The sequence below is a fragment of the Bufo bufo genome, chromosome 8 (assembly GCF_905171765.1).
Source record: "Bufo bufo chromosome 8, aBufBuf1.1, whole genome shotgun sequence".
In the NCBI taxonomy this organism is placed as follows: Eukaryota; Metazoa; Chordata; class Amphibia; order Anura; family Bufonidae; genus Bufo; species Bufo bufo.
Window position 1 is genome coordinate 138,177,396 of NC_053396.1, and position 23,133 is coordinate 138,200,528.

General features: G+C 44.2%; 1 protein-coding gene across 1 annotated transcript in view; it reads right to left on the minus strand.

Annotated features, from left to right (window-relative positions):
• Window positions 1-3,707: 3,707 nt before the first annotated feature.
• The window catches only part of MTM1 (myotubularin 1), a 107,500-nt gene continuing 88,074 nt past the window's right edge, over window positions 3,708-23,133 (minus strand). The window contains exons 11-15 of the mRNA XM_040406497.1: window positions 14,045-14,251; window positions 12,226-12,318; window positions 11,997-12,110; window positions 9,898-10,074; window positions 3,708-4,124 (exon numbers count right to left, since the gene is read on the minus strand). Coding sequence (XP_040262431.1) covers window positions 3,966-4,124; window positions 9,898-10,074; window positions 11,997-12,110; window positions 12,226-12,318; window positions 14,045-14,251 — 750 coding nt within the window. The 3' untranslated portion in view covers window positions 3,708-3,965. The remainder of the gene's footprint in view (window positions 4,125-9,897; window positions 10,075-11,996; window positions 12,111-12,225; window positions 12,319-14,044; window positions 14,252-23,133) is intronic.

Below are 23,133 nucleotides of genomic sequence, written 5' to 3' on the forward strand. Positions count from 1 at the left end.
GCTCTAACCTCCCTCATCCCGTCTGTAATCCTGCACATGCGCCGATGAACGAGCACAGTCGGGCCGGGGCATCGCAGTTTACTGTGCGTTATCGCGTTCATCGGCGCATGCGCGGGATTACAGACAGGAGGAGGGAGGTTAGAGCAGAGACTAAGGGCGGGAAAAATACAGAATGCTTACTAAAATGTTGCATGAGGGGTTAAAAAATAAAAACAATTAACTCACCTCATCCTGTTGATCGCGCAGCAGGCATAGTCTTCTTTCAGGACCTGCAAAAGGACCTTTGATGAAACCACACTCGCCACATGGTGACTTAAGCGCAGGTCCTGCTGAATGAACACAGAAGATCCTTCTTTCTTCATTCAGCAGGACCTGCGCTGACATCATGATTACGTCAAAGGTCCTTTTGCAGGTCCTGAAAGAAGAAAGACGACAATACCAGCTGCACGAACAAGTGGATGAGGCGAGTGAATATTTTTTTTTTAACCCCTCAAGGCACATTTTACTATGCATTCTGTATTAAGAATGCTATTATTTTCCCTTATAACCATGTTATAAAGGAAAATAATAGTGAATAGACTTTAATGGGGTCCGGGATTGCGCATCTCTATCATCTCCTAGCAACCATGCGTGAAAATCACACCACATCTGCACTTGCTTGCGATTTTTACGCAGACCCATTCATTTTTATGGGGCCTGCGTAGAACATGCTGCGATTTTCACGCAACGCACAAGTGATGCGTGAAAAAAAAAACGCTCATGTACACAGCCCCATTGAAATGAATGGGTCAGGATTCAGTGTGGGTGCAATGCATTCACCTCACGCATTGCACCCGTGCGGAATTCTCGCCCGTGTGAAAGGGGCCTAAGAGTTGATACCTTAACATTGCCCTGGCATGTCTGTGGCTGCGCTTCTCTGGTCCCACACTGGACTTCATTTAGGCTACCTTCACATCTGAGTTTTCCTTTCCGGTGTTGAGATCAGTCATAGGATCTCAAAACCAGAGGGAAACGCTCCAGTTTTGTTCCCATTCATTGTCAATGGGGACAAAACTAAACAGAACGGAATGCTCCAAAATGCATTCTGTTTTGTTGCATTCCTATGATGCACACAAAAGCGCTGCGAGCAGCGTGTGCGTCATGGGATATGGAGCAAGACAGATCCGGCACCATTGACTTACATTGTGTTTCATGCCCATTGACTTACAATAGTTTTAGCGCCGGATCAGTCTTGGTCATTTTAGAGATAATACAACTGGATCCGTTCATAACTGATGCAACCGGTTGTATTATCCTAATGGAAGCGTTTTTGCTGATCCATGATGGATCCAGCAAAAACGCAGATGTGAAAGTCGCCTTACCTGGCTCCAGCGATGATGTATGACATGTAACTGCTGCTATCAACCTAAATCATCTCTGGAGGCTAGTAGACTGGTGGGAAACCAGGAAAGCACGGCCACAGGAGCGCTACAGGTCTAGTGTCTTCTTAGGCTACTTTCACACTAGTGTTTTTTGCGGATCCGTCATGGATCTGCAAAAACGCTTCCGTTACAATATAACCGCACGCATCCGTCATGAAGGGATCTGGTTGTATTATGTCTTATATAGCCAAGACGGATCTGTCTCTAAAACCATTTAAAGTCAATAGGGGACGAATCAGTTTTCTATTGAGTCAGAGAAAACTGATCCGTCCCCATTGACTTACATTGTGTGTCAGGACGGATCCGTCTTGCTCCGCACCACATCGCGGACAGAAATGCGCTGCTTGCAGCGTTATCCTGTCCGCAATGGGGACACAACCAAATGGAACGGAATGCATTTGGTGCATTCAGTTCAGTTTTGTCCCCATTGACAATGAATGGGGACAAAACTGAAGCGTTTTCCCCCGCTATTGAGATCCTATGACAGATCTTAATAGCAGAATTGAAAACGCTAGTGTGAAAGTAGCCTTATTCTCCTGTGGCTTTGGGTGTGAATTCTATCTGCAGCCAAGTGTGCAACACTGAGAATTGATTGCAGATTTTAATTGGGAGATTTTGCAACAAATCTGCATGCTTTCCGTGACAGAAATGGACACTCTGCATTATAAAATTCACACCATAGGTCAATTTCCAGGCAAAAAGTTTCTGATGAGTGCGGATGATATTCATTAAAAACTTCAAACCTTCATATTCACCATACCCCTTTCTAGTGCCGTCAGTAGTTCTACACCGCGGTCTCTTTTAGGCTACTTTCACACTAGCGTTCTGCTGTCCGCTCGTGAGCTCCGTTTGAAGGGGCTCACGAGCGGAGCAGAACGCTTCCGTCCAGCCCTGATGCAGTCTGAATGGATGCGGATCCGCTCAGACTGCATCAGTCTGGCGGCGTTCAGCCTCCGCTCCGCTCGCCTCCGCACGGCCAGGCGGACAGCTGAACGCTGCTTGCAGCGTTCGGGTGTCCGCCTGGCCGTGCGGAGGCGAGCGGATCCGTCCACACTTACAATGTAAGTCAATGGGGACGGATCCGCTTGAAGATGACACAATGTGGCTCAATCTTCAAGCGGATCCGTTCCCCATTGACTTTCAATGTAAAGTCTGAACGGATCCGCTCAGGCTACTTAGAAAATTTTCTAAGTTTTAATGCAGACGGATCCGTTCTGAACGGATGCGAACGTCTGCATTATCGGAGCGGATCCGTCTGATAAAACATCAGACGGATCCGCTCCGAACGCTAGTGTGAAAGTAGCCTAACACAGACAGACAAACAAGCATCCATAGAGTAAGGACTGAGCACATACAAAACCAGAACCCCACTAAATGCTCAGTCCACCTATTCGCAGCTTGGTTGATACAGTCTGATTATCTGTTCGCCTTAAAGGGGTTGTGCCACTAATGTAAATGTACCCAGTCCAACAGATATTGCTGTTATATCACTTTCCTCAAATACTACCAATTATAAAAACTGCCTTTTTCAAATATTATTAGTCTACCATTGCATCATATGGCAAATCAAGTTTCGATTTTCAGTCGCTGTTGGTTACATTCTGCATCAGAGTCTTACAAAGTAGGATGTAGGAAGCCTCAGTGGTAAGAACAAGAGGTGTCATATGATCTGCTGAGGTCAGGCACATCTCTGTCAGCTGTCACATGACAAACCAGGAAGTAGGATTCAAACATGGGGGGTAAGAGAAAACTGCAAATGAGGTAAATGAAAAAAAAAAAAATCCAAGGAAGAATGGGAGCTAGAGTAACTGATGAAAATACACTTTAGAGTGAAAATTAGTTTATGGCACAACCCCTTTAAAGAGGCTAATGGAGTCACAACACAATCAATTTCATCTACATGGGATTCATTTTTGGCATAAATCTGGCAGAACTACATACTTTGCAATTATGGACATGTACTTTGGATAACAGATGGCATCACTATAATAATAAACTGCCATGATTTTAAGGATTTCACTGAACATCAAAGAGGTGAAATACAACCTTCATAATAAAAAAAACTTGCTTCCATAGCTATCTACCTAGGGTACATAAAAATAGTAAAGGGAGAATGGTCATCTCTGGTGAATACTGAAAAATACCCCACATAGTGCCCTGTGTGACCAGCACAAGGAGATATGGCCCTGGGGCACACTGTACAATAACATGGACTGCGGCAAGAAAAAGTACAAGTAACATAAAATAACTGAAAAATAGCAAAAGAGACAGCACCCTTTACTCTGGTTAATATATATTCACAAGTCCAATGTGATATGGTAAAAAGTCGGCCAGGGAACATTTCCTACATTTATTATTTAACATGACCTACCTACCAGTGCAACATATAAAAAGGATAATATGTCAGGATCGTAAAAAGGCACATTTTTATTCAACCATGAAGATTCAAACTTCATCCAAATTAAGGCATCATTCAAAATGGCCTCCTCAAAAACGAGCAGTCCTCATCTATACTTCATATTAAGAGCTTTTTTTTCTCATGGTTCAAAACGGGGTTTGCATGATTCGAGAAGGTGACGGCGGAGAGGTGGAGGAGTTGTTCATTTTTGGTGAATTTGAGATTTGAAGTTCTTCAAGTTTCTTTATATAATCATCTCGTAAAGCCAGAAGCTCCATGTATCGCTGTTCCACTGGGTTTGGTTGCTATTGAAAGAGGTTGAAAAGAGGGGGGAGAGGTAATGCTAATGCACCAATAAAAAAAATAATTACAGATAAACTACATGACCATTATATATACAGTACAGACCAAAAGTTTGGACACACCTTCTCATTCAAAGAGTTTTCTTTATTTTCATGACTATGAAGGCATCAAAACTATGAATTAACACATGTGGAATTATATACATAACAAACAAGTGTGAAACAACTGAAAATATGTCATATTCTAGGTTCTTCAAAGTAGCCACCTTTTGCTTTGATTACTGCTTTGCACACTCTTGGCATTCTCTTGATGAGCTTCAAGAGGTAGTCCCCTGAAATGGTCTTCCAACAGTCTTGAAGGAGTTCCCAGAGATGCTTAGCACTTGTTGGCCCTTTTGCCTTCACTCTGCGGTCCAGCTCACCCCAAACCATCTCGATTGGGTTCAGGTCCGGTGACTGTGGAGGCCAGGTCATCTGGCGCAGCACCCCATCACTCTCCTTCATGGTCAAATAGCCCTTACTTTCAAAGTTTTCCCAATTTTTCGGCTGACTGACTGCCCTTCATTTCTTAAAGTAATGATGGCCACTCGTTTTTCTTTACTTAGCTGCTTTTTTCTTGCCATAATACAAATTCTAACAGTCTATTCAGTAGGACTATCAGTTGTGTATCCACCTGACTTCTCATCAACGCAACTGATGGTCCCAACCCCATATATAAGGCAAGAAATCCCACTTATTAAACCTGACAGGGCACACCTGTGAAGTGAAAACCATTTCAGGTGACTACCTCTTGAAGCTCATCAAGAGAATGCCAAGAGTGTGCAAAGCAGTAATCAAAGCAAAAGGTGGCTACTTTGAAGAACCTAGAATATGACATATTTTCAGTTGTATACGTAGAACTACAGGTAACAGCACTCTGCTAGTCAATTGCGCAAAGATATAAGCAAACACTAAAAGAATAAATGCTTGGGGGTCATACTTACTGCAAATGCAGCTAGAAGCTTTTTGCGAATATAATTGATCAAAAATATTTCGGGCCCATCTACCGGTCGTCAAGGTCGCTTCTAATCAGATGGGTCCTACTCTGACATGCCTCTCCTGGGCTTACAGCCTACAATCTGGGCAAAGTAGTACCAAGCTGCATCCTACACATGCCTCTCCCAGGTTGTGAGCCTGCAGTATGGGCTGGGTAGAATACAGCTGTACAAGCTATCTAATTAAAAGCACATGGTAAATGGGCTGGTGGTGCACGGTTCAATCTCACCACCAGGGGGAGCCACTCCCCTAGTGGCAGTGACAATGGGGAAAAAATAAACGAACCAGCACCTCCACAATAAGTGAATATAAGAACGCAGGTGCACGCTACCTTGGCTAAAACACACTTGGATACGTAGAACTACAGGTAACAGCACTCTGCTAGTCAATTGCGCAAAGATATAAGCAAACACTAAAAGAATAAATGCTTGGGGGTCATACTTACTGCAAATGCAGCTAGAAGCTTTTTGCGAATATAATTGATCAAAAATATTTCGGGCCCATCTACCGGTCGTCAAGGTCGCTTCTAATCTGATTAGAAGCGACCTTGACGACCGGTAGATGGGCCCGAAATATTTTTGATCAATTATATTCGCAAAAAGCTTCTAGCTGCATTTGCAGTAAGTATGACCCCCAAGCATTTATTCTTTTAGTGTTTGCTTATATCTTTGCGCAATTGACTAGCAGAGTGCTGTTACCTGTAGTTCTACGTATCCAAGTGTGTTTTAGCCAAGGTAGCGTGCACCTGCGTTCTTATATTCACTTATTGTGGAGGTGCTGGTTCGTTTATTTTTTCCCCATATTTTCAGTTGTTTCACACTTGTTTGTCATGTATATAATTCCACATGTGTTAATTCATAGTTTTGATGCCTTCAGTGTGAATCTACAATTTTCATAGTCATGAAAACAAAGAAAACTCTTTGAATGAGAAGGTGTGTCCAAACTTTTGGTCTGTACTGTGTGTAATATATATATATATATATATATATATATATATATATATATATATATATATATATATATATATTAAATAAATGGCAGCACCAACCTTTAGATTTGAAGATTGGGTGCAAGCTCAAAATAGGAAAAGCGTCCCAGGATAATAAAAAATAGAGCAGCACTCCGGTATAGTGAAAAAAGAAAACTGTTTATTCACCCAGTGGTGACGCGACGTTTCGGCTCCAACATGAAGCCTTTCTCAAGGCTTGAGAAAGGCTTCATTTTGGAGCCAAAACGTCGCGTCACCACTGGGTGAATAAACTTCTTTTTTCACTATACCGGAGTGCTGCTCCAACACACACACATTATTATTTATAATATTTGCATACTCTCACCACTTTCACAGCCCAACGGGGACAGCATCAAATAAAGAGGGGGATGGCCAATTGTTTTACACTCATTGACAAAAAACAAAACTGTACCCAGATAGAAATGTCAGATTGCTACAAACTCGTCATGCAGTTAAGTCTCTCGTACATATGTAAATGAGTACAGGTGTGGTCTGATAAGACATAATGTCTTGCCACTACAGTAGCAGTGCTTTCCCCGCTGCCCTATAAAAAGGCTCCCAGAGGCTACTTTTGGTTAGTGAATGTCTTGGTAAAAGATTGGTGACTGCTAGACATGCCTCTACGACACACATGAAGACATTTGGCCTTGCGGACAGACTTTGAGAGGGAACACATCATTGGATTGGGAGAACTGCCCACCATCTAGGCCGTTCCGACCTAGCTGTTAGAAGGTGTTGAGAGAGGTGATTACATGAGTATGCACACACAAATAACAGGCTCCAGATGGCCCTGACAGACCATCAGTAGAGTGGATTGTTTCATCCGTCAACAAGCACAAGTAACTGCTACAGTTTCATTGCTCACCATTTAGGCACAGGTGGCACCTTCATTACACCCCTGTTTCTGCCCTAGAACATTTCCAGGAACTTAGCAGAAAGAAATATGGTGTTACAGTGCCCATTGCGTGTCCTGCCAGGGACACCCAGCCATCGTCACCTTTGTTTACAGTGGTATCAAGGACTTGGACTGCTATGGACTGAAGCGATATCGTTTTCAACTACAAATCCAGGTTCTCTTTGGGAATCTCATGAAGTTAGGTTCCAGTATGGAGGCCTTTGCTGTGATGCGACACACTGCCCAACTGGCGGTGTGATGATCTTGAATGCCATCGCATATGACAGTCGGTCACCCCTATTAGTGATACGAGGAACAGCTCAGCCATATGTACAGGACATCCTGCAGCCATATGTGTTGCCTCTCATGGCAGGGCTTCCAACTGGCATTTTTCATCAGAATAATGCTCGCCAACATACCAAAAGGGTTTCCCAGAAATGTCTCTGCCACATTGCAACACTTCCTGCAACTGCCCGGTCACCAGATTAATTACCAATCGAGCACTTATGTCACCAGCTAGGGTCCAGCAACCTACGAGAGTGCAGGATCTACAGACCCAGCTGCAACATTGGTGGTCAAATGTGCTGCAGGATACCATAGGAAACCTTTATGCCTCCATGCCCAACCGTATCTCATCTTGTATCCAGGCCAGAGGTGGCCCAGCAGCCTGCTAGAGCTTCCTTTCAGTTGTATTGTTTTTCCCAATAGACTTATCCATTCGCTCTAATATCGTAATCACTTACATACATCATCATTACATTCACACAAAGTTTCATTCCATTCCAACAACAACTTCTTGGGGCATTTTGTCAATGAGTGTATATCGGTTACTTAAAAAGAAAAAAAACAATAATCACCTTCTCTATCAGCTTCACAAGAAATGGCATGCACTATATTAATATCATTTGATGAATATGAAGCCTCTTACACGGCCAGCTCCAATCTATGAGAGCACTGTGTGGGAAACTTTGGAAGGCTGGTCGGGAACATAGGTGCCAGGCTTCTGACGACAGGGAGATGTCTCAGTTACAGTAGGCGTTGGTGAGGCATATGGTTCTCCATATTAGGCTACTGTCACGCTACTGATGGATTTTAACCTGTGAGTGACAGCTACAAGACTGAACAGGGCTCATTGTATTCCCTAGGATGCAGCTGTCACTCAATAGTTCAAAAATCACACTGAAAATCCATCAGCAGCACTACATCGTGCGTGTGTAGCCCAGGCCTTACTGCTTATTAAAGGCTATGGACACCTTTGGGGGCTTTTTTTTAATTTTTTTATTACTGCATTCTACTTATTTTGGGCTAAAAATAAATGTTTCAGTCGGTCTTTCCTCTAGCAGTCACAGCTAACCTCCGGCACTCCAGCTGTGGAAAAAAACTACGACTCCCAGCATGCTCCATTCATTTCTATGGAGTTCTGAGAACAGCCAAGCAACTGTGCATTTTGGGAGTTGTAGTTTTACCACAGCCGGAGTGCCGGAGGTTAGCCATCACACATCTATAACTTCACTGCATTTGTTGATTCCTTCTCAGTGATCTGTCAGAGAGCCGATTTAGTTTAAAACCCACCTAGAGGACCTGAACATTAGATCACTTCTACCATAGACTGCAGTGGCAGTAGAGACGAGAGCTACAGATCAAGCCATCAGAGCCAGGGTTGGACCTTACAGGGAAACTTCCCGGTGGGCCAGTGCCCAGGGGGCCAACCTGAGCCATCCTCAAGACTGCTAGCCAGCAATGACCACACGCTCTCCTCCTGACTTTTGAATTCCAATGTATCTCCATCCTTAGGCAACTGGAGTAGGACAGAACATGGCAGCTGGCCACCGCGGAGGGGCAAGTTACTGGGGAGGTATTTTGTGATACACTGTGGTACTCGGTTCTGCTGGGGCAGTATACTGTGCTGAACTGTGGTATCTCTCCCTACTGGTGTCAAATTGTATTGCGGGCCCCACCGAATTGTGTTGACCTCGCTTCTGTCAATTCGGACCCTCCTACAACATGGGGCCATTTTAAGTTCTCAGTCCTCCCCTGATCAGAGACAGATTTACAGAGGAGAAGGAAAAGGATGGAGACGCAATGCAACTGAAAGCAATAGAGAAAAAACTGTTAATTTTATTCAATAGACCAACCCAAAAATTTTTTTGCCCAAAATAAGTAGAAAAGGTGTTCCTAGCCTTTAACTCCTGTCCCCAAGAAGGTCATGTTTTCCACAAGTGGTTAGTAGTGCACAAGAGATATAATTATTGCCAGTGAAACAGGAATTGCCACAAGGTATCTCATAACCTGCTGGGGGTCCTTTGGGACTGGAGTTGTTAAATAATGGTCAACGCTGATCCAACTACTCCAGAGCGCTCACTTTACAGAACAGAATGACCAAATTGACTGTGAGGGTTGAAAGTTATTACAGGTCCACAGATGATGACCCCTTCCCATTCCTACAGTCTGCTCCCCTGCCTGCTCTGTGCTCTGGTCCCCAATATGGCTGCTTATGGAGGGACACTAGACCAGACCTATTCATCAGCAGCATCCATGAATAACACTGTGCACATCCAAGTCTCCTATGACAATGAGCAGTGTTACACAGGTCGCTGATGAAAGGGTCTTTCCACGTTCCTCCCCATCAGTGGCCACACTGAGGACCAGAGTACAGTGCAAACAGGGGAGGGGAATGCACTAAACAAGTGGACAGCACTGCAGAGCACATCGGCTGTGGACCTTTAATAACTAGATATTACACTGGCATATTGTGACGCAGTCCAGCACACTAATGTTTAAGCGGCCACCCCCTTTAATGATACACCCTGGTTCATAAGATGAAACAGTAAGGTTACCTGCTGTCTGATTCTTGTATTCCACCTAATATAGTAATTGACCCAGAGCTCCAGGTGACGCATGCTGGCAACGGGGTACAAGACTCGATTCAGCTCCTTGGTGTAAAAGGGATTTATGTACTTTGACTTTTCACTGTTTATCCAGGACCACAGGGACTGTGTCTTTTCTCTCAGTTTCTAGGAGAGAAAAACATAAATCTGGCGATGGAAAATTACAACAAAACATGTTTCTGCTTCGCTTCCAAGCAAATACGGGCTACTGAGCAATTGTAACTCAACTTCAGGTTGCATTACGGGAGCACAATGCCGCCAAGAGTTTGTGTGCCCCCTGGGAGCGCAAGTGTACCAGCTATGCCGAGAAATATCCTCAATACAATAGGGCAGATTTATAGAAAAGAGCGCACATGAAAAAAGAACTCGTACAGACTCTTATTACAGCTGTCAAACTGAATTAGGGACCTCTCCAAACTTCCCTCCACCTGTGACGTTTCAGAAAGTGCTGTCAGAGAGCGATTACGCACCCTAAAGAAAGTTGCAGAGCAGTATGGAATTAATTTGGCCCAAAATATTGCAACTCTTTTTGGGTAGAGGGACTACTCCTGAGGCACATATTCCTATCTCTAGATAATGCTTGAGATCATTGAGGAATTCGATAAGCCTTTTATAACTAAGCCTTAAAGGGGTTCTCCAGGATTGATTAAAAATGGCTGCCAACAACCGGTCCTAAAATGTGGACTGGACTAGTTGCCTCCACTTGCAGAGCCCTCACTAGACACTATGCTCTGGCACCTGCATATACTACATATTGGCGAGATCTCCTGTCAGGCTGCTCAGCCATGGTGGCATATCGTAGGCAGGATCACATCATTCCCATCTATTGTAGAGCAGTGCAGTGTGTAGTGAGACCCCTCACATTCTAGGACAGGTTGTTGGCAGCCATTTTAAAATATTCCCAGAGAACCCCTTTAATTTATATGTACATTATTCAGTGAAAAGTTTAGTGCTAAATAATTTGTAATGCATCTTTATAACAGTTACAGTTTTACACTAACAGGTCTCCAAAGACAAAGCTAATGTTTTATCCGCCTGCTGCCACCACTAGGGGGCGCTTAGAAGTGTACTGCAGACTGAAATTCAATAATAAAACACAAAGGTTCCCATAGTGACAGACGCCAGAAATGAACTCTGTCTACACAACACATTTAGGAGCTGTATGTCAAAACTGGAAAGCTCCAACCAATGAAAGTAATGGCACTGTTGAATGTTGGACTAGAAAAGAAATGCCTTTCACAGAAGCATGTTCGGTCCAGGAAACAGAATCTGTGTGATGGGTGCATTTTCTGGGTCTACTGTACGCGTAATGCTGTGAGTACAGTACAGCAGACCCACAGTCCGATAGGAACTCATTATGAAGCTGTGAGTTTGAGTCATAGGATCAGGGTTTGGTCCAGGAAATGCTGCCATCGCATGGATCGGGTTTCTCTTACCGATCACGCTCACATGAAAGACGCCAAAAGGTGTTAAAAAGGCACAAGCATTTTAAATTTTTGTAACGTTTTCATTACTATTTAAATGGCTATTTTCAACGCTATTTACACTGTTAACCCTACGAGTCCCGGGAAGATTTTTTTTGTTTGAGTTCATTTTTCCTCCCTGCCTTTCCAATGCCATAGCTTTTCAATTCACAGAAAGAACTGCGCATAAAGCTGCCACACGTGTACTTCTTTCCATGAGGCTGATGCCATCACAAGGATGAGGGACCGTGTGGGCGCTTAGGTGACAAGTAAATGCGCAAGCGTGAGATTACAGTGCGGACTCAGAATGACGTCAGAGGAGCTAGAAGGGGACTTGAGGATGAGCGGAGGTGCTAGGCTCACTTGGAATGGGCGCAGCTGGGCTCTACTGACGGTTAGGACAGCCCCTTGGGCTCTTCACAGGTGATTTGCATATATATATTTAAAAAAAATCAGCAAAACTACAGCAATCATAGGTTATATACTGGTATAGGAGACCTCCAATATCATGTAATCAGGTCAATATACGTAATCTTGCTGACAGAACCCCTTTAATTACACAACAGAAAGCTTGAAGGCACTTACCTCTTTTTCTCTTACAGACTCACAGTTATACAAGAAAGAGCCAAATCGGCAGCTGTAAAGATGATCCAGAATAGTAATCAGAAAGTGCTCATTAAACTCAAACGCTGTGGGAAACTGAGGGAAAAGAAAAGCACAAATGTCATACGGAAACTATAAAGGACGCTTGGATAAATCTAAGGTTTCATACGGACGGCTGATGAAAGGCGACCATCACAGAGGTGGGATATACCTGCTTAGACATCTGCCACACACAGTCAATGAACTGAACGAAGATTGGGGATCTGTCAGCATCGGCGTGATTCTTGTCACCATGTCCAATTCTCTGAAATTAAAAGTAACAATTGGCAACCAATTTCTGTACAGAAAAATTCATGTAGGTCAACGGAAAGTAAATGTACCATTTACTAGGTATGCCCAAGAAGAGTGGTTCTGGCCCATGGAGCAGATTTCCACCAATCAGAGCAGATCTTCCTTATGACAAACATCTTAATTATAAAATCAAGTCAGTCATTCATAAAAATGTTATATGAATAATTGATGGCTGCCATAGTGTAATGGTCACTTTACACAGGCTGCTAAATCGGGAACAACGATCGTTCCCAATAACTGACCCATGTAAAGGTGCCACCGATCACCCGATGAACGAATCACTGATGCGGACGCCTAAATCACAGTTTCTGGGCAGCAGATCATCCTGTGTAAATAGCGAACTGAAACAATGAATCTGTAAGTAAATGACAAGCAGGCAATTATAGACAATGAACGGTTCATTCCTGATGATTGCCTGCTCAGATGGCCCATGTAAATGAGCCTTTAGGCTGCACAGAGGCAGTTGTCTCCTCATGAATAGCCTGTATCAGACAAATGGAAACACATTGCCTCCTACCCAGTCAGACCTGGATCTAACATAACCTATGCCATAAAGGTGAGAGATGAGAATAGGGTCAGAGTACAGTTTTCAGAGTAAAGATTACCACTTTGTGTACTGGTATGGGGGGGGGGGGGGGAATACAGATCGTTTGGTACTGTAGTATTTAAAGGGAATCTGTCAGCTCTGAAACACGCCCCAAACTAGAGCAAGCAGTGTATAGTGCGAGCGATGCTCGGCCCGGTTATGCAGTTTTATGCATTTTGACGCTGCGCTCCCACAAAGCAGCAGTAAGATGTATTGGGAGGACTCCCGAGCTCATGCACATAATGGGGAGGACTCAGAGGAGCCCCGTCAATGCATTTTACTGCTGGTTTATGGGAGTACAGCACTGGAATGCAAGTGAGTATGAAGATAAAAATTAGATAATTGGACTCGGTAACGCTTATACTGTACATGACTTACTCTAGTTTGGAGGAGGGGGGGGGGGGGGGGGGGGGGGGGGAGTTGAAGCTGACAGATCCCCTTTAATTAACAGAGCTGCGCTCCGGTCCTCCCCAGGGACGTTTCGTGCACACAGGAAGGTGTTGTCAGAATTGGAGAGGACCATAGTACAGAGCTGAAGAACGCACTGGAGAAAAGGGGTGAGTATTTCTTCTTTTGGTATTTTAGCAGATTAACAGGGGCTGCCTCAGCTTTTATTAAACTTGGACAATCCCTTAAAATTTGACGACACACAAGGCATCGGCCACATTTATTTCTAGTGTTTAAGTGTGAACTCGCAATGTTTAGCAGGCATCTTTTTTTTCAAAGAAGGGCATTCTAAGCATTTGCCAAAGATAAATATTTGAAAGTGAATGTATATTTATGTGGTTTGAGGTGACGTTCCAGTCTGCTGCCAGGCTCCTGTTTTGTGATCTTCATGCACACATGACCCTCCGTACACAGCTCACTTTATCTTGAAGATCTAACGGTTCTCAAAAGACATTGTTTGACAGTGCAGAGCCTTACGCTGACAGCACTTTATCCCTCGTCTCGTGATGTGGTCCATATGAACATCATGCAAAATATGACGGATAAAGTGTGGGGGATGGGGGCGCAGACACCTCTTTAGACTTATACTAAAGTTTGAAAACTTTGACAGGGAGGGTCTAAAAATAAAGGTGGTTTCTCTACCTACCGATCCAAACTTATGTCCGAAACTTATCCACTCCTTTTGCACCAACACCTCAAAGCCTTCTATGCTCCTATAGTAGCTGTCCAGCATCAGCATGGCCAGAGAGGTCAGCTGGGCCGTCCGATCCCAGCCATCGCTGCAGTGCACAACCACAGAACTTTTCCCAGAAGCCACCTTATCTGCTACTTGAATGGCTCCTGTCAAGACCAGCTGAAAAAGACAAAAGACAAAAGCTCAGGTTACTGCTAACTAGTACAGTTGCAAGAAAAAGTATGTGAACCCTTTGGAATAATATGGATTTCTGCGCAAATTGGTCATAAAATGTGATCTGATCTTCATCTAAGTCACAACAATACAGTCGTGGCCAAAAGTTTTGAGAATTACATAAATATTGGAAATTGGAAAAGTTGCTGCTTAAGTTTTTATAATAGCAATTTGCATATACTCCAGAATGTTATGAAGAGTGATCAGATGAATTGCATAGTCCTTCTATGCCATGAAAATTAACTTAATCCCCAAAAAAACTTTCCACTGCATTTCATTGCTGTCATTAAAGGACCTGCTGAGATCATTTCAGTAATCGTCTTGTTAACTCAGGTGAGAATGTTGACGAGCACAAGGCTGGAGATCATTATGTCAGGCTGACTGGGTTAAAATGGCAGACTTGACATGTTAAAAGGAGGGTGATGCTTGAAATCATTGTTCTTCCATTGTTAACCATGGTGACCTGCAAAGAAACGCATGCAGCCATCATTGCGTTGCATAAAAATGGCTTCACAGGCAAGCATATTGTGGCTACTAAGATTGCACCTCAATCAACAATTTATAGGCTCATCAAGAACTTCAAGGAAAGAGGTTCAATTCTTGTTAAGAAGGCTTCAGGGCGTCCAAGAAAGTCCAGCAAGTGCCAGGATCGTCTCCTAAAGAGGATTCAGCTGCGGGATCGGAGTGCCACCAGTGCAGAGCTTGCTCAGGAATGGCAGCAGGCAGGTGTGAGCGCATCTGCACGCACAGTTAGGCGAAGACTTTTGGAAGATGGCCTGGTGTCAAGAAGGCCAGCAAAGAAGCCACTTCTCTAAAAAAAAAAAATACATCAGGGACAGATTGATCTTCTGCAGAGAGTATGGTGAATGGACTGCTGAGGACTGGGGCAAAGTCATATTCTCCGATGAAGCCTCTTTCCGATTGTTTGGGGCATCTAGAAAAAGGCTTGTCCGGAGAAGAAAAGGTGAGCGCTACCATCAGTCCTGTGTCATGCCAACAGTAAAGCATCCTGAAACCATTCATGTGTGGGGTTGCTTCTCATCCAAGGGAGTGGGCTCACTTACAATTTTGCCCAAAAACACAGCCATGAATAAAGAATGGTACCAAAACACCCTCCAACAGCAACTTCTTCCAACAATCCAACAACAGTTTGGTGAAGAACAATGCATTTTCCAGCACGATGGAGCACCGTGCCATAAGGCAAAAGTGATAACTAAGTGGCTCGGGGACCAAAACGTTGACATTTTGGGTCCATGGCCTGGAAACTCCCCAGATCTTAATCCCATTGAGAACTTGTGGTCAATCCTCAAGAGGAGGGTGGACAAACAAAAACCCACTAATTCTGACAAACTCCAAGAAGTGATTATGAAAGAATGGGTTGCTATCAGTCAGGAATTGGCCCAGAAGTTGATTGAGAGCATGCCCAGTCGAATTGCAGAGGTCCTGAAAAAGAAGGGCCAACACTGCAAATACTGACTCTTTGCATAAATGTCATGTAATGGTCGATAAAAGCCTTTGAAACGTTTGAAGTGCGTGTAATTATATCTCACTACATCACAGAAACAACTGAAACAAAGATCTAAAAGCAGTTTAGCAGCAAACTTTGTGAAAACGAATATTTGTGTCATTCTCAAAACTTTTGGCCACGACTGTAGACAATCACAGTCTGCTTAAACTAATAACACACAAAGAATTAAATGTTACCATGTTTTTATTGAACACACCATGTAAACATTCACAGTGCAGGTGGAAAAAGTATGTGAACCCGTAGACTTATGACATCTCCAAGAGCTAATTGGAGTGAGGTGTCAGCCAACTGGAGTCCAATCAATGAGAGGAGATTGGAGGTGTTGGTTACAGCTGCCCTGCCCTATAAAAAACACACACCAGTTCTGGGTTTGCTTTTCACAAGAAGCATTGCCTGATGTGAATGATGCCTCGCACAAAAGAGCTCTCAGAGTCCTACGATTAAGAATTGTTGACTTGCATAAAGCTGGAAAGGGTTATAAAAGTATCTCCAAAAGCCTTGCTGTTCATTAGTCCATGGTAAGACAAATTGTCTATAAATAGAGAAAGTTCAGCACTGCTGCTACTCTCCCTAGGAGTGGCTGTCCTGTAAAGATGACTGCAAGAGCACAGCGCAGACTGCTCAATGAGGTGAAGAAGAATCCTAGAGTGTCAGCTAAAGACTTACAAAAGTCTCTGGCATATGCTAACATCCCTCTTAGCAAATCTACGATACTTAAAACACTAAACAAGAATGGATTTCATGGGAGGATACCACAGAGGAAGCCGCTGCTGTCCAAAAAAAAACATTGCTGCATGTTTACAGTTTCCACAAGAGCACCTGGATGTTCCACAGCAGTACTGGCAAAATATTCTGTGGACAGATAAAACCAAAGTTGAGTTGTTTGGAAGAAACACACAACACTATGTGTGGAGAAAAAGAGGCACAGCACACGTACATCAAAACCTCATTCCAACTGTGAAGCATGGTGATGGGGGCATCATGGTTTGGGGCTGCTTTGCTGCGTCATGGCCTGGATGGATTGCCATCATCGAAGGAAAAATGAATTCCCAAGTTTATCAAGACATTTTGCAGGAGAACTCAAGGCCATCTGTCCACCAGCTGAAGCTCAACAGAAGATGGGTGTTGCAACAGGACAACAACCCAAAGCATAGAAGTAAATCGACAACAGAATGGCTTAAAACAGAAGAAAATACTTCAATTACTCTTACCGGTAATATGTTTTCCATGAGCCCATGACAGCACCTGTGAGAGATCCTCCCCCTTTCGGACAGGAAACCGGAACTTCCCAGATCTTTAAATTGGTCCACTGCCTTCCACCACTCAGTATTTGACAAGATTCCTGGGACCAGCAACACACCTATATACAGTGAAACTAAGAACACAAGCAAAAAAACAAACACAAGAAAAACTGCGCCAAATATACATTTTTATTTTTTTGCAATATATATATATATATATATTATTGCAAAAAAAATAAAAATGTATATTTGGCGCAGTTTTTCTTGTGTTTGTTTTTTTGCTTGTGTTCTTAGTTTCACTGTATATAGGTGTATTGCTGGTCCCAGGAATCTTGTCAAATACTGAGTGGTGGAAGGCAGTGGACCAATTTAAAAGATCTGGGAAGTTCCGGTTTCCTGTCCGAAAGGGGGAGGATCTCTCACAGGTGCTGTCACGGGCTCATGGAAAACATATTACCGGTAAGAGTAATTGAAATATTTCCATTACACCCCATGACAGCACCTGTGAGAGATTAGACTAGATGACTATTAGGGAGGGACTACAGCCTGCAGCACCTTTCTCCCAAAAGACATATCCTGCACAGATGAAAAGGTCCAACCTGTAGTGCTTGTAAAACGTAGAGGGGGAACTCCACGTTGCTGCTCAATGGTAGCGCACCCTTTTTCTGCCCAGGAAGAGGCTACTGCCCTAGTGGAATGAGCTGAAAAATCTAAAGGTACCTGACAACCTTATTGTGAATATGCCAGACCCATCGCTCTCTTGATCCACCTGGCTAAGGCACGGCTTGTGACTCTCAAGCCTCTGTTCTGACCCTGAACAAAGAGTTGTAGGGTTTTCCTAAAGCCCTTCGTAGAATTTAAATATGCACAGACACACCTTCTGACATCTAAAGTATGAAAGGACTTTTCCCCTTCGTTCTTTGGGTCCTGACAAAAAAAGAGGGGAGAACTATTTCCTGAGATTTATGGAATACTGAAACTACTTTGGGCAGGAATGCAGGATCCGGTTTGAATACAATTCTATCCTCCAGAATCTGAGTATATGGCGGGGAAGATGACAAAGCGGATAGTTCTCCTACTCGTCTGGTGGATGTAATGGCCACTAAAAATACAGTTTTAGCATCTTTAAGGGGATGTCCCCAAGGGGCTCAAACGGGGCCTTGGTTAGAGCGGATTGCACCAGGTTAAGGTCCCACGGGGCGGATTTAGATTTAACTGTAGGACATAGTCTAGAGGAACCCTTAATAAACCTTTTGACCCAAGGATGAGTAGCTAATCTAAAGTCAAAGAGAGCACTCAGTGCCGAGACCTGGACCTTGAGAGTGCTAGGTTTAAGCTTTTTGTTAAGGCCTTCCTGTAGAAAACTCCAAATTAAAGGGATGTTGGGCGAGCTCAAGTCTAGACCTGGCCCTGCAAACCGAAGGAAAGTCTTCCATACCCTCAGATATATTTCAGAGGTGACCTTTTTCCTACTGGCTAGAATAGTCCCAATGACTTGTTCTGATAGACCTCTAGACCTGAAGAATCTCCTCTCAAAATCCAGGCTGTCAGGTGGATGTTCTTCACTTCTGGATAATGTAGAGGGCCCTGGTATAATAGGTCCTGTCTTTCTGGAAGTATCCAGGGATTGGCCATTGATAGTCTCCTCAACAAGGCAAACCAGACTCTTCTCGGCCAAAACGGTGCTATTAGTATCACTGTTCCTGCTCCCCCCCTGATCTTCTGGATCACTCTGGGCAATAGGCTGATGGGAGGAAACGCATAGACTAGGCCCTTCCCCCATGGCTGTGAGAGCGCACCTGTGCCTATCGACTGATCCTCCCTGCTCAGAGAAAAGAAACTGTCGCACTTTTGGTTCTCTACCGAGGCAAATAGATCTATTGTGGGAGATCCCCATAGGGCCTCTATTTGGTGAAATACCTCCTGATTCAGACACCAATTCGCCTGGCTGAATCTGTGCCTGCTGAGAAAGTCCGCCTGGTGATTCTCTGAGCCTTTCAGATGAACCGCTGAGATGGAAAGAGCTTTCCCCTGTATTCGCAAGAAGATACTGGATGCTAGCTGCATTAGTTGAGGAGATGTTGTCCCCCCTTGTTTGTTGATATAAGCTACCACCAAGGCGTTGTCGGATAGGATCCTGACATGCTTTTGAGACAATGATGGGAGACTCCCCTTTAATGCGCACAGGACTGCTCTTAACTCCCTGGCATTTTGGGATTGAGCACTCTGGGTTTTTGACCAAGGGCCTTGGAAAAACTCCAAAAATGAATGGGCCCCCCACCCCCAAGGGCTTGCGTCGTCGGTTATTATTAGGGGGTCTTGTTTCAACCACTCTACTCCCTGACTTAGGTTCGGAGTTTTTAGCCACCAAGTTAGGGAGCGGGTTATTGACCCCCTGGATCACAATCTTGCGATCCAGGGATAGCAACCCCCCGTCCCATTTGGACAAAATGTGCCATTGAAGTATTCTGGACCTGAATTGGGCCCATCTCACAGCAGGAATACAAGCAGTCATCAGACCCAGAATAGACATTGCTTTTCTTAGGGACACTTCCTTGGTTTTGCTGAAAGACCCGATTTTCTGCTGAATAGCTTTCCTCTTGTCTACCGGAAGAGAAGATTTCTGCGTCTGGGAATCTAATAAGATGCCTAGGAAAACACATTTGGAGGTTAGAATCAGGGCCGATTTGTCCCAATTTATTAACCAGCCAAGGCTCATCAGGGTCCCCAGGAGCTCCTGTATTTGAGATCTCAACACCTCTGGGGACTGCCCTACCAAGAGAAGGTCGTCCAGGTATGAGATTATAATGATGTCTGATCGTCTTATTTCTGCCATTACCTTCGTGAAGAGCCCCAAAAGCTTTCCTTCTTTCATTACTCCGAAATGGCTTCCCCCGTCTAGGAAAGGACTGCGTTGGAAATCCTTTTTTCTTATCAGATGCCTTATCTAAAATATCGCCCAAGGCTGACCCAAACAAAAAATTTCCTTGACAAGGAAGGGCACATAGCTTAGACTTTGATGCCACATCGCCCTTCCACCCCTTCAACCATAGGGACCTTCTGGCTGAATTGGACAGTGCGGCCGCTCTAGCAGAAAGTCTCAATGCATCAGCGGAGGTATCAGAAATAAAGTCCACTGCTCTGGACATGGTTGGTATAGCTTCCAGAAGCTGATCCCCTGGGAGTCTTGTTCTCTATATGAGACTAGTTCCTCCAACCAGACTTTTAATGACCTTGCCACTGAAGTAGTCGCTATATTTGGTTTAAAGGCAGAAGTGGATGCCTCCCAATTCTTTCTTAAGTAGGCATCTGCCCTTTTGTCCATGGGATCTTTAAGGGACCCTAAATCCTCAAATGGGAGAGCTGATTTTTTATTTATCTTTGCTACGGGGGGATCTACCCTCGGTAGCTCCTGCCAAGCTGATACTTCTTGATCATCAAAGGGGTACTTTCTCTTAACCACTTTAGGGATAAAGAATTTTTTGTCGGGCTTCTCCCATTCATGTTTAATCAGGTCTTTGATACAGCCCTGAATGGGGAACACCCTAAACTTTTTTGGCTTTAGGCTTTCAAACATGAGTTCTGGCCTAGACCTGGACTCCTTTTCTTCCTCCAGCTCCATCGTGGATTTAACAGATTTTAATAGTAGATCCGTATCCTCCACTCTGAATAACGGCTTCCCTGTCAAATCCTCAGAGAAGGAATCTGAGCTTGCAATGGCGCCTTCCTCAGACTCAGAATCCGTAGTATCCTCCACTATCGTCTGAGCCTTCTTATGTCTGGATGAGCTAGGCAGGGATTTTTTAAGATGTTCCACAGAAGAACGAACTTCCTTTTTAACTAACTCCTGGATGCTTTGCAATAAAAATGGCGACTCATCTGCTACTAACTTATCCAGACGTGGTTGGCAACATGTTTTGGGGTAGGACGGGCCTAATTTACGCTTGCAAATTCCACACTCCTTAGCTCTTGTTTTGTGGGTAGCTTTTCTTGGGGCTTCTTTAACCTGCATTTAATAAAACAGCCCCAATGAGTCTAATTCTGACCACAATAATAACTCCCCAAAGGGAGATGGTGGGGGTTAACCCCTCTTACCCCCAGGAGTACCATGCTGGATTCAAAAAGCTGCTCCTGCCAGTCAGTGCGCAGTTGAACTTCCCCTTCTTCCTGCATGATGCTGCTTCAAGGTGGGCAATGGAGGGAAGATCTGGCCGTCCGGACAGGTATGCTTGCCGCTGCTCCCTCCATGCTGGCTGGCGGGCGTTCCCTTTTTCAAATTGGCCACGCAAATCCCGCCAGGTTTAGGTTTCTCCCCTTCCGGCCGGTGGACCGCACGCGTCACTTCCGGTTCAACGCGCACGTCCAGACTCGGCCTGCCGCAATGAGAGGAGAAGATCCACCTCCCCCTCACGCCGAACTTCGTAGGCTTGGCAAGGGACAACGAGGCAGTTACAGGCATCCCCCCATGGCGCTGAAGGGAGAGAAAACGCTGGGCTTCTCAGCGGCTCCTAGTGGAGACTTACGCCGACAGGTACCTCCACTAGGTTTCCATCCTTTTAACCCTAGAGGTCCTGCAGCCCCAAAAATAGACCTGAGAAGAAATCCTCGTGTCTCTGGACAGGAAACAGGAAAGAACTGAGTGGTGGAAGGCAGTGGACCAATTTAAAGATCTGGGAAGTTCCTGTTTCCTGTCCGGGGGAGGGGGAGGATCTCTCACAGGTGCTGTCATGGGGCGTAATGGAAATACGCCTTCTGGAGTGACCCAGTCAAAGTCCTGACCTCAACCCGATTGAGATGCTGTGGCATGACCTCAAGAAAGCGATTCACACCAGACATCCCAAGAATATTGCTGAACTGAAACAGTTCTGTAAAGAGGAATGGTCAAGAATTACTCCTGACCGTTGTGCACGTCTGATCTGCAACTACAGGAAACGTTTGGTTGAAGTTATTGCTGCCAAAGGAGGATCAAGCAGTTATTAAATCCAAGGGTTCACATACTTTTTTCCACCTGCTCTGTGAATGTTTACATGGTGTGTTCAATAAAAACATGGTAACATTTAATTCTTTGTGTTATTAGTTTAAGCAGACTGTGATCGTCTATTGTTGTGACTTAGATGAAGATCAGATCACATTTTTGACCAATCTGTGCAGAAATCCATATCATTCCAAAGGGTTCACATACTTTCTCTTGCAACTGTATAGTGATCATCTTGCCCAGACCATGTGCAGATAAATATATGCTATAGGTCAGTGATGGCGAACCTATGGCACGGGTGCCAGAGGCGGCACTCAGAGCCCTCTATGTGGGCACCCACGCCCTGGAAAAAGTCTATGGCATAGGAATATGCTTTAGACTTTTCCTGCCATTCATCATCCCCAGGACACACTATAAACAGCACAGGCAGCGCATTAAATGTAGGCTATTAATCTATTATACATAAATGATAAAGGACATGAAAGATATATTATATTGGTATTTAGGTTAAATTGCCGTGTCGGCACTTTGCGATAAATAAGTGGGTATTTGGTTGCAGTTTTGGGCACTCGGTCTCTAAAAAGGTTCACCATTACTGCTATAGGTGCTTGTCCACACTTATTTAATTTTTTATTTTTTTTAAAGAAAAAACAGGTGTGAATTGTAATGGTAACAAACAGGGATGAGCGAATTGACTTCGGATGAAACATCCGAAGTCGATTTGCATAAAACTTTGTTCTAATACTGTACAGAGCAGGAGCTCCGTACAGTATTAGAATGTATTGGCTCCGATGAGCCAAAGTTATTGCTTCGCAAAGTCTCGCGAGACTTCGCATATTAACTTCAGAAATTAATTCGTACTGTGAAAAAACATTTCCCGAACTCAGGCGGCGGTGATCGGAACAACACATGACGTACCGGTACGTCATGGGTCCTTAAGGACTCGGGAACCATGCCGTACCGATACGTCATGGGTCCCTAAGGGGTTAAAGAGGACCTCTCACCAAAAAATGCATCACAATCTGAGAGCACCATGTTATAGAGCAGGAGGAGCTGAGAAGATTGATATACAGTTTTGTGAGAA